Raw genomic sequence first — 12121 nt, forward strand, 5'->3', positions numbered from 1 at the left:
ACCAGAACCTGTGCTGGCTCCCTCTGATTCTGGACAGGAGGTTGAAGAGAAAGAAGTGGAGAAGGAACCTGTGGCTGTTGGAAAAGTCATGCCTGAGAGAAGGAAATCAGTAAGTGCCAGCTTTGGTTAGCACTGCCTTTGGTGTCATTCAGAGCTGCAAGTTCCTGAGCAGACAGCGCTTGCTCTTTGGGACTGAAGATTGTGCGGGCTCTAGCCCTGCCATGACATGGTGCTTCAGCCCAGCCACTGACACCTGGAAAAGAGGTTTTGAACTTCCAAGTTGGAAGTTCACCTTCCTTGCAGGACACGTAGGAATAACTGTGCCCTGGAGGATCCTTGCCCCTCTGAATGGCCTAGTTGAGAAAATGCATGAAAATTGAAGAGGAAACTGCCCATGAACTCGTGTAAATCCAGTCTTTTCTTCTTGTCCATTCACTTGGTGAAGTGGGCAGCAAAAGACAGTTTAAGAGCCCGACTTGTGGCCAACAGCATCTTCCCAAGGGTTTGCATTTGAACTATGATCTCAGGGCAGCTCTGCAAGCCACCTTTCTCACAGAACCTAATTCTTGCCTCAGATCCTCAAGAGGCCTGGTGCTGCTGCAGAACCACAACCTAAAAAAGTCACCTTTGCTGACACTGAAATGCCAAGCACAAGCACCGGGAAAGGCGACACTCCGAAGAAAAGCATTCTGAAGAAAAGCATTCTGAAGAAAAGCATTCCAAAGAAAATCACGCACCGGCCGCCAACGCTGTCCCCACTAACACAACTTTACCTTGATGACCTCAGTACGTATCATGTATTTCCTGTCTGGAACAGCAGTCCATGGTATGCATGTCAGCTTTAGTTCTACTAAAGGAAGAGAGGAAGCAACAGAGCACTGTGGCTGTTCCTTCTGCCTCTGAGGGCAGCTGGGGCTGGATTCAGTTTTCCTGAGCTTCCATCTACGCTCCAGGCAAAGGCAGAGATGGTTTCTGGTTGAGCAGAAGGCTTTGACCTAGTGAATGACCTAGTGAACTCCTGTGTGCAGAGGGCTAAACCCAAGAGAATATTAGGGTTCCTAAATTCTCTTTAGACTCCTGACTCCTCACAAGTCATTGGAGTACAAAGACTTTGCCGAAATCTCTAAGGTTGAAGACAAGCAGTGTGGTTCTTCAAATGGCACAGGCAAGGTCCTCTTCAGAACTCAGCCTGCTGATCCGTGATGAGGGTCCTAGTTCTTAAAGCCCCATCCTCAGGGATTAGAACTTAAGATGCTGCTCTTGAACACCATAAAGGCTTTTTTTTGGCAAACTGCTGAAAGGTTGGGCAGATTCCATCATCTCCTGTAAACACCTGATAATATTCTTTCTGTTCTGAAAATGGCACTTGTTCACAACAGTAGATTCCAAAACTCAATTTAATTGTCAAAATTTAATTTTTAATGCACTTAACTTAGTGCATTCAAAACTACTAAACCTTTGGCCGAATCACACGGAGTGTTTCTCTATAAGAAAATAAGGGCTCTGTTGCTCCAGCTCTCCTTAATGTTTGTAGACAACAAATTCTTTCATTGGTGCCTGTTCTTTTCTGATTTCTGTCTGCTCTGAGCATTCCTCCATGGGCTTGGTTTCCTGTCAAGGTAAAGCCTCAAAAGACTGTGGAAAATCAGTCTTTGTGGAGCCACCTGTGCTTCAGAGCTGCCTCTGCTGTTGTGGTTATTGTTGTTGTTGTGGTTATTGTTGTTGTTGTTGTTACCAGCTGACTACAAAGGGCTCACAGCCCTGCACAGTGGGGCTGCCTTTTGGATCTGCTGCAAGGTGATATCTCTGTTTCACACGAGCATCTTTCATGTTGTTTCTTTCAGAGGGCATTGTGAGTGAGGGGAACCCTACGAAAAAATACACTGTACAGCAGATAATTGGCCAAGGGTAAGTCCAATCTCAGCTACTTCTACAAAACCATGGGCCAGGGATTTTGCTGGTGTCATATCAAGCATGCAGTTGGGGAAGCTGCAAACATGGGCAGACACTGGGCTTACATCCTCCTGTCTGTCAGTCCTGATCAGTATTTAATAACTGTGGTCAGAAGGCATTGTCAAAGACAACTCAATGCTGGCAGTCTCTTGCCTGGAACAAGGAGCAGGACGTGGAGTATGTCCTATGTTTTCTCCTGGCCACCCTGCATGGCAGAGGGCTGCTGGGCTGCTGGGCTGCTGGGCTGCTGGGCTGCTGGGCTGCTGGCTGAAGCCGAGTGTTTTATAAACACTCTGGGCAGCAGAGCTCTGCTCTCTGGGCTGGCTTTCTCACCCAGGGCCTAAACGCCTTCTCCTTTCTTGGCTGCTGCTCTGTTTCTAGGTCTTGTGGAAGAGTTTTCCGAGGAGTTGACATTGATACAGGAAGACGGGTAAGGGCAGCACCCCCGGCAGATTGTGCAGCTCTCGAGTGCTTTCCCCTCCGCTGGGAGCTGTGGCCACAGCTCTGGGTGGCCACGAGATCTTTGCTGTAGAGACTGTTCTTCTGAGGGCAGACAAGTGTCAGCCTGCAAGACACGGTTTGGACAGACCTTGTCCTTATTAAGTCCCCAAAAGAACACAAGGAGGGCAGGGGTATCTTTCAGAGAAGGACACCTTTGCTCAGACTTATTTACTGACTATGCTAATGCATCAGCTACTTGGTGGCTCCTTACCCAGCTGCAGTGCTGCACTTGGGAAGTGCACTTACACAGGAGTCTGCAAGGGATCTAAAGGCCCTGAGCGCTGCTCATAACCCCGGCCACATCCATAAAATACCCTAGAATGGGTTATTCCTTTTCAAACCCAGAAAAGAACTGCAAATAGGAACTGGGTTAAAAACGTTCTTTAGAGTTGCAAAATCCAACTTCAGGATGTTACAAAGTTCTGGGATTGTATTTTTTTTTGTGTAACCCTCATGACCTTTTAGGATGGGATTTCCTCCATTATGGATTGATTGTTTGCAGACCATTTGTCCAGAGTTTACAAGGCAAAATGTCTATAGCCATGTGTCCTGTAACTGGCACACAAGGGCGAGCGGAAGAATCGCCTCTTGTCCTGTCAGTTAAGAAGCTCTGGTGTCTAATCCCAGGCAGTTTGGCCCACCCTGGCTCCATCATTCCAAAGACACCTGCTCCATGTGCGTTGTGGTCCCGTGCAACAGACTTCTCGAGTCTGTGGCTTTCAATCTCCTTTTAGGTGGCCATCAAGATGATGTGTCTTTGCAAGGAAAAGTACGCAAGAGAGATAATTTTAACTGAGGTTTCACTCTTGAGTAGCGTGAGGCACCCCAATATCATTCGCTATATAGACAGGTGAGTGGTTCTGGGATTATCACATTGAGGTTCATTGACACACTGCAAGCCAAAGGCTAAAAAGCCACTTTGGTCACTGGAAGAACATGGAGCTCTTCATTATTTCTCGACTCTTCCAACTGAAGTGGATGAGAGGAGCTTGCCTTGTGTCTGCCTTGGCCTTTTCTGGTATACGTAGTTTGAAGCGTGTCTTCCAAAACCTGCATCTGCCATGTCTTCCTAAAGCCACAGCCCTTCAGTTCACTACCTCCCTGTTCTTTTGGGGTCTGGTTTTTTTCAAACTGATCATCATTTCTTTGCCTTAATGATACGTGCTGATAAACCCACCTAGAAATTATTGACCTTGGGGTTTTCCCTCTACTTTTTGTTGCTGTGGATGCCAGGAAGACTTGGCTCTTGTTTGCACAACCACACAATGTGCCAGGTTTTAAATGGTTTTCCCTGTTTCTGAATGCACTTTATGCAATGCTTTCCAAGGGGTTGACCAACATCTGCCCTCAGTGGTGCACACTCTCCTCCCATGGAGAAGTCTGTGTTGCCTGCTTCCTGGAGTTCAGGCTGGAAGGGATGAGTTAAGATGATGAAGCAGCTGATGGCAATGTCCTGGTTCCAGATTTCTCTCTGCTGTCACTAAACTGCATTTTTGCCTTGCTTGCCATCTAAGACATCTCCTTTTTCACAGATGAGCCTTTCTCATTTAGCCTGCTCAGATTCTCTCTTCATTTACAAGTGACCTGGCAAGAAAACTCAACTGCAGTCTTTCCCATAAGGTCATTTAGCTGGGCCCATTCATCTCCATGCTGTGGGTTTCTTCTTTCAGCTACCTTTTCAATGAACAACTCTGGCTGGTGATGGAATACGTGGAGGGATGCTCCTTAGCTACTGTGGTTTTCATACAAGCTCTTGAGGAAGAGATGATAGCCTCTATCAGTCGGGAGGTAAGGGATGCTGCCCTTGCTTCTGACAGCTTGGACAGGATGGTTCTTTGCAAAAGGTGGTAAGAACAGGAGTGATTTCCTGTTCAGAGCTTTGTTTCTGCGTTGCTGTTCTGATGTGGAGAAGAAAAGAGCATCCAAGTGAACGGCCTGCCAGTCTCACTGCATTTCTTGTACTCTGTTATTATACTCCTATAATGTTGTTGTACTTTCTTTTTCAGTTTAATTTCATTTTATTTTATTTATTATTCCAAACTTTGCCACTTGAGGTATGTCTGCAATTGATGTGTCACCTGAAATTTGACCTTTTAGAGCCATTTCTTTTTTTGTGGGAAAAAAAATCAGCCTAATTAATTTTTTTCTCTCATTTCTTTGTTTAATCTCAGTGCCTGAAAGCCCTGGACTTCCTTCATTCAAATCTAGTGATCCACAGAGACTTCAAAAGTGCCAATATTCTTCTCGGAATGGATGGATCCGTCAAATTGAGTAGGTGTTCTTGGTCAGGCACAGCGTTCCTGGGAGGCAGGGTCTGGGGTTGCCTTTGAGTGCCTGCCAGTTCCCCAAAAGTGGTGCTGGTGGGAGTGCCCAGCCCACTGCTGTAAGCTGAGAGCAGAGTTGCAATGTGCAGAGAGCTCTAGAGAGGATGAGGCTGTCAAGAGTGCCTTTGGTTTGGGTATGTCCCTTCCAGAGGAAACAGAGCACAGCCACTCTTCCAGCTAGATTCAACACTGTGCTCTCAGACTGAGAGTGGGGAATTCTTGTGCTTGCTTTCATAATTCAAGCTGGTTTTAACAGTACTTGTTTTTGTCTGCAGTTGATTTTGGCTTCTGTGCTTGGCTTAATCCCTGGGAGAAGAAACGGAGGTCTTTAATTGGGACTCCTTTCTATATGGCACCAGAAATGTTGGCAGGAGACAAATATGATGCCAAAGTGGACATCTGGGCCCTTGGGATCACGGCACTAGAAATGGTGGATGGTCCTACACAGGTAAGGTGCAAATACTGTCAGAGAGCCCTGCCTTTCTCCCCTGAGCCATATCTTTCTCCCACTCACATCAGCTTGAACTAGTCCCACCAAGGCCCACGTCTAAAAGTGTCCTGGAGCACATCTGCTCACAGGAGAAGTGACATGTGCCAGTGCAGAAATGGGCCGTTTTGGCCTCCAACAATGCTTGAATTCCTCCTGTGCTCTTTGAACTCCCTTGGAGCTGGATCTCCCAATGGCAGGAATTTTTCAGCAGCAGGATTCTCCCGTTGGAGAATTACTGTGAGAAGCATTTCAAGGGGATCTGCAGGCCAGAAGTCTTTTCAAACTTGGACCAGTGCCCACTGCTTACCTGAGCCTTTCAGGGCAGGTCACTGCTTCTAGTACTGCCACAAGTATGTATTAGCCAGTACATTTCTAAAAGTAGGTTCTAGCACAGCTCCTTGTAGTAAGCCAATGTATTTCCAGGTTTGCAGTTGTAGATGCTAATTCCCTAAAATGAAATGACCCGCTCTTACACCAAAGGAGTGTGCAATAGGCCAGGAAGGTATACGGGGATAAAACCCCATGACTAACAGCTGAAACCAAGTTAAATGCTGCACAGTTAATTCCTGAGGAAGGCAACAATTATGGAAAATGTCAGTCTTCCAGTCCTTCTGAAAAAGGTCCCTGACTTTTCTTGGAAGACTTCTTTTGGATTGCATTTGCCTTGCAGAAGGCAGCAAAAAGAGTTGAAGGGAATTAGCAGGACTGGTCTGGATGCTGAAAATTCTCTGCTTCCTTTAGCTCAAATGTTGATCAGGGCTCCTGGAGAAGCCCCAGGTCAAGTCTCAGAAAGCAAGGACTGGCCTGTGCTGGAGCTCTTCCCCTCGGGGAGGGATGGTTAATGGCTGCCTTGTGTCTTTTGTCCCAGCCTAAGTACAAGCCACCCAAGCTGAAAACTCGCAGAAACCTGTCGCCTGTGTTCCGTTCCTTCCTGCAGTCCTGCCTGAAACGGAATGAGAAGCGTCGATGGACGGCCGAGCAGCTGCTGAAGGTAAAGTGGCTGCAGGTGAAACAGCTGTCCCTCCTGCCCCACTCTTTGAGGTTTCTGCCACCCAAGGAGGGACAGCTGAGCGGGCCTTGTCCCAGCCCCATTTGCTGCCTGGCACATTCAAGCAGGCCAGAAGTGCTCCAGGGTTCTGGCAGGTTTTGTGGCAGAGAGAGGGAGCTGCACAAGGTGCCACTGGGCTGTCCCTGCTGGGAAGGAAGGTGGCAGCCAGCACAGGGAGGGGCAGGGGTGGAATGCACACACTGCTCTCCCTGCAAGCCAGAGCTGAGTCCATCAGCGCTCTGCCCCTTGTGTCCCTGCTCTTGTCTGGGTGCTGAGAACCTCCACCTCAGTGCTCTTCAGAACAATACACAGGCCTGCATCCTCCTGGGGTTGACCTTGCTTAGAGGTACGGGAATTTCCCGAGGAGGGGCTTATGCTCCTCATCAGTTTTCACACCTAAAATAGCCCAGGTCTTTAGAGAAGAGGAACCTAAGGGAGTCCTTTGAGTTTTCTGAAATGGAAAAAGGCCCGAGACAGCAAGTGGCATTCCCGAGCACTGGCAAGGCAAACCTCCTTGCTGCAGAGACCTTGAGAAATTGATTAAGGGCCTTAGGGGCCATGTTTGCCTGTGATAGCAAGGTCCTGGACATGAAGTTGGAGGTGTAGATGGTGCCCTCAGTCCTCCTGATGTGTATTGCTGGTAACCAGAGGAATCCCGCTGGAGCCTGTGGGAAACTGCATTTGGAAAGTAATGGCTCCTTTCTTTCTGTGTTTTTTCCTTTGGGCAGCATCCATTTTTAGAAAAATCCGGTAGTCTCACCAACATGAGGCCTCTGCTCGATGCAATCAGGAGATTCTTTACACAGAGGTTCACAACACCATCACCAGAACCTCTGCTGGCTCCCTCTGTTTCTGGACAAGAGAGTAAGGAAGAGCAAGCAGAGAAGGAAAACGACAAAGCAAAGCCTGAAGGAGTGAAATCAGTAAGTGCCAGCTTTGGTTAGCACTGCCTTTGGTGTCATTCAGAGCTGCAAGTTCCTGAGCAGCCAGTGCTTGCCATGCATGGCTGAAGAGTGTGAGGGCTGTAGCCCTGCCATGACATGGTGCTTCAGCCCAGCCACTGACACCTGGAAAAGAGGTTTTGAACTTCCAAGCTGAGTCAGACTGTCCCTTTCAGGACACACAGCAATAACTGTGCCCTAGAGGGTAGTTGCCCCTCTGCACAACCTAGTTGAGAAAATGCATGAAAATTGAAGAGAAAACTGCCCATGAACTCGTGTAAATCCTGTCTTTTTTTCTCGTCCATTCACTTTGTGAAGTGGGCAGCAAAAGACAGTTTAAGAGCCCAACTTGTGGCCAAGTCTTCCGAAGGGTTTGCATTTGAAATAGGATCCCGGGGCACCTCTGCAAGCCACCTTTCTGACATAAACTAATTCTTGCCACAGATCCTCAAGAGCTCACCAATGGCAGCTGTTGCTGCAGCACCACAGTCTGAAGAAATCTCCTTTCCCGACACTGAAATGCCAAGCACAAGCACCGGGAAAGGAGACACTCAGAAGAAAAGCATTCCAAAGGAAATCACGTACCGGCCGCCAAAGCTATTGCCACTAACACGACGTTTCCTTGATAACCTCAGTACGTATCACGTATTTCCTGGCTGGTACAGCAGTCCATGGTATGCATGTCAGCTTTAGTTCTACTAAAGGAAGAGAGGAAGCAACAGAGCACTGTGGCTGTTCCTTCTGCTGAATCACACGGAGTGTTTCTCTCCAAGAAAATAGAGCTCTGTTGCACCAGCTCTCCTTAATTTTTGTAGACAACAAACTCTTGCATTGGTGCCTGTTCTTTTCTGATTTCTGTCTGCTCTGAGCATTCCTCCATGGGCTTGGTTTCCTGTCAAGGTAAAGCCACAAAACACTGTGGAAAATCAGTCTTTGTGGAGCCACCTGTGCTTCAGAGCTGCCTCTGCTGTTGTGGTTATTGTTGTTGTTGTTGTTGTTGTTGTTGTTACCAGCTGACTACAAAGGGCTCACAGCCCTGCACAGTGGGGCTGCCTTTTGGATCTGCTGCAAGGTGGTATCTCTGTTTCACATGAGCATCTTTCATGTTGTTTCTTTCAGAGAGCCATGTGAGTGAGGGGAACCCTACGAAAAAATACACTGTACAGCAGATAATTGGCCAAGGGTAAGTCCAATCTCAGCTACTTCTACAAAACCATGGGCCAGGGATTTTGCTGGTGTCATATCAAGCATGCAGTCAGGCAAGCTGCAAACATGGGCAGACACTGGGCTTACATCCTCCTGTCTGTCTGTCCTGATCAGTATTTAATAACTGTGGTCAGAAGGCATTGTCAAAGACAACTCAATGCTGGCAGTCTCTTGCCTGTAACAAGGAGCAGGACATGGAGTATGTCCTATGTTTTCTCCTGGCCACCCTGCATGGCAGAGGGCTGCTGGGCTGCTGGGCTGCTGGGCTGCTGGGCTGCTGGGCTGCTGGGCTGCTGGCTGAAGCCGAGTGTTTTATAAACACTCTGGGCAGCAGAGCTCTGCTCTCTGGGCTGGCTTTCTCACCCAGGGCCTAAACGCCTTCTCCTTTCTTGGCTGCTGCTCTGTTTCTAGGACTTTTGGAACAGTTTTCCGAGGAGTTGACATTGCCACAGGAGGACGGGTAAGGGCAGCACCCCCGGCAGATTGTGCAGCTCTCGAGTGCTTTCCCCTCCGCTGGGAGCTGTGGCCACAGCTCTGGGTGGCCACGAGATCTTTGCTGCAGAGACTGTTCCTCTGAGGGCAGACAAGTGTCAGCCTGCAAGACACGGTTTGGACAGACCTTGTCCTTATTAAGTCCCCAAAAGAACACAAGGAGGGCAGCGGTATCTTTCAGAGAAGGACACCTTTGCTCAGACTTATTTACTGACTATGCTAATGCATCAGCTACTTGGTGGCTCCTTACCCAGCTGCAGTGCTGCACTTGGGAAGTGCACTTACACAGGAGTCTGCAAGGGATCTAAAGGCCCTGAGCGCTGCTCATAACCCCGGCCACATCCATAAAATACCCTAGAATGGGTTATTCCTTTTCAAACCCAGAAAAGAACTGCAAATAGGAACTGGGTTAAAAACGTTCTTTAGAGTTGCAAAATCCAACTTCAACATGTTACAAAGTTCTGGGATTGTATTTTTTTGTGTAACCCTCATGACCTTTTAGGATGGGATTTCCTCCATTACGGATTGATTGTTTGGAGACCATTTGTCCAGAGTTTACAAGGCAAAATGTCTATAGCCATGTGTCCTGTAACTGGCACACAAGGGCGAGCGGAGGAATCGCCTCTTGTCCTGTCAGTTAAGAAGCTCTGGTGTCTAATCCCAGGCAGTTTGGCCCACCCTGACTCCATCATTCCAAAGACACCTGCTCCATGTGCGTTGTGGTCCCGTGCAACAGACATCTCAAGTCTGTGGCTTTCAATCTCCTTTTAGGTGGCCATCAAGAAGATTTTTGTTCTCGACAGAAAGAACAAAAGGGAGCTTGTTTTAACTGAGGTTGCAGTCCTGAAGAGAATGAGGCACCCCAATATCATTCGCTACATAGACAGGTGAGTGGTTCTGGGATTATCACGTTGAGGTTCATTGACAAACTGCAAGCCAAAGGCTAAAAAGCCACTTTGGTCACTGGAAGAACATGGAGCTCTTCATTATTTTATAACTCCTCCACCTGCAGTGGACGGGAGGTGCAGGGCACAGGTCTCTTAGCTCCTTCAGGGAGGAGCTTGCCTTGTGTCTGCCTTGGCCTTTTCTGGTAATAGGTAGTTTGAAGCGTGTCTTCCAAAACCTGCATCTGCCATGTCTTCCTAAAGCCACAGCCCTTCAGTTCACTACCTCCCTGTTCTTTTGGGGTCTGGTTTTTTTCAAACTGATCATCATTTCTTTGCCTTAATGATACGTGCTGATAAACCCACCTAGAAATTATTGCCCTTGGGGTTTTCCCTCTACTTTTTGTTGCTGTGGATGCCAGGAAGACTAGGCTCTTGTTTGCACAACCACACAATGTGCCAGGTTTTAAATGGTTTTCCCTGTTTCTGAATGCACTTTATGCAATGCTTTCCAAGGGGTTGACCAACATCTGCCCTCAGTGGTGCACACCCTCCTCCCATGGAGAAGTCTGTGCTGCCTGCTTCCTGGAGTTCAGGCTGGAAGGGATGAGTTAAGATGATGAAGCAGCTGATGGCAATGTCCTGGTTCCAGATTTCTCTCTGCTGTCACTAAACTGCATTTTTGCCTTGCTTGCCATCTAAGACATCTCCTTTTTCACAGATGAGCCTTTCTCATTTAGCCTGCTCAGATTCTCTCTTCATTTACAAGTGACCTGGCAAGAAAACTCAACTGCAGTCTTTCCCATAAGGTCATTTAGCTGGGCCCATTCATCTCCATGCTGTGGGTTTCTTCTTTCAGCTACCTTTTCAATGAAGAACTCTGGCTGGTGACGGAATATGTGGAGGGATGCACCTTAGGCGATGTCATTTCCAAACAAGCTCTTGAGGAAGAGATGATAGCCTCTATCAGTCGGGAGGTAAGGGATGCTGCCCTTGCTTCTGACAGCTTGGACAGGATGGTTCTTTGCAAAAGGTGGTAAGAACAGGAGTGATTTCCTGTTCAGAGCTTTGTTTCTGCGTTGCTGTTATGATGTGGAGAAGAAAAGAGCATCCAAGTGAACGGCCTGCCAGTCTCACTGCATTTCTTGTACTCTGTTATTGTACTCCTATAATGTTGTTGTACTTTCTTTTTCAGTTTAATTTCATTTTATTTAATTTATTATTCCAAACTTTGCCACTTGAAGTATGTCTGCAATTGATGTGTCACCTGAAATTTGATCTTTTAGAGCCATTTCCTTTTTTGTGGGATAAAATCAGCCTAATTAATTTTTCCTCTCGTTTCTTTGTTTAATCTCAGTGCCTGAATGCCCTGGACTTCCTTCATTCAGATCTAGTGATTCACAGAGACATCAAAAGTGACAATATTCTTCTCGGAATGGATGGATCTGTGAAATTGAGTAGGTGTTCTTGGTCAGGCACAGCGTTCCTGGGAGGCAGGGTCTGGGGTTGCCTTTGAGTGCCTGCCAGTTCCCCAAAAGTGGTGCTGGTGGGAGTGCCCAGCCCACTGCTGTAAGCTGAGAGCAGAGTTGCAATGTGCAGAGAGCTCTAGAGAGGATGAGGCTGTCAACAGTGCCTTTGGTTTGGGTATGTCCCTTCCAGAGGAAACAGCACAGCCACTCTTCCAGCTAGATTCAACACTGTGCTCTCAGACTGAGAGTGGGGAATTCTTGTGCTTGCTTTCATAATTCAAGCTGGTTTTATCAGTACTTGTTTTTCTCTGCAGTTGATTTTGGCTTCTGTGCTTGGCTTATGCCCTGGGAGAAGAAACGGACATCTTTCATTGGGACTCCTTTCTATATGGCACCAGAAATGTTGAGAGGAGACCGATATGGTGCCAAAGTGGATATCTGGGCCCTTGGGATCATGGCACTAGAAATGGTGGATGGTCCTACACAGGTAAGGTGCAAATACTGTCAGAGAGCCCTGCCTTTCTCCCCTGAGCCATATCTTTCTCCCACTCACATCAGCTTGAACTAGTCCCACCAAGGCCCACATCTAAAAGTGTCCTGGAGCACATCTGCTCACAGGAGAAGTGACATGTGCCAGTGCAGAAATGGGCCGTTTTGGCCTCCAACAATGCTTGAATTCCTCCTGTGCTCTTTGAACTCCCTTGGAGCTGGATCTCCCAATGGCAGGAATTTTTCAGCAGCAGGATTCTCCCGTTGGAGAATTACTGTGAGAAGCATTTCAAGGGGATCTGCAGGCCAGAAGTCTTTTCAGAC

The 12121-nt window shown here is 47.7% G+C and overlaps 1 protein-coding gene across 3 annotated transcripts in view; it reads left to right on the forward strand.

Annotated features, from left to right (window-relative positions):
* Positions 1 to 12121, forward strand: part of LOC135421586 (serine/threonine-protein kinase PAK 3-like) — a 29323-nt gene that overhangs the window by 12347 nt on the left and 4855 nt on the right. The window contains exons 5-6 of one of the 3 annotated variants that reach the window (XM_064670204.1): positions 3252 to 3304; positions 10699 to 10992. The exons of 1 other annotated variant lie outside the window; for it this stretch is intronic. In XM_064670204.1, coding sequence (XP_064526274.1) covers positions 3252 to 3304; positions 10699 to 10879 — 234 coding nt within the window. In that variant the 3' untranslated portion in view covers positions 10880 to 10992. Of the gene's footprint in view, positions 1 to 3251; positions 3305 to 10698; positions 10993 to 12121 lie in introns of those variants that run through there. One more of the 3 variants, XM_064670205.1, reaches the window with a different exon arrangement.

This window comes from Pseudopipra pipra, chromosome 13 (assembly GCF_036250125.1).
Source record: "Pseudopipra pipra isolate bDixPip1 chromosome 13, bDixPip1.hap1, whole genome shotgun sequence".
Lineage (NCBI taxonomy): Eukaryota > Metazoa > Chordata > Aves > Passeriformes > Pipridae > Pseudopipra > Pseudopipra pipra.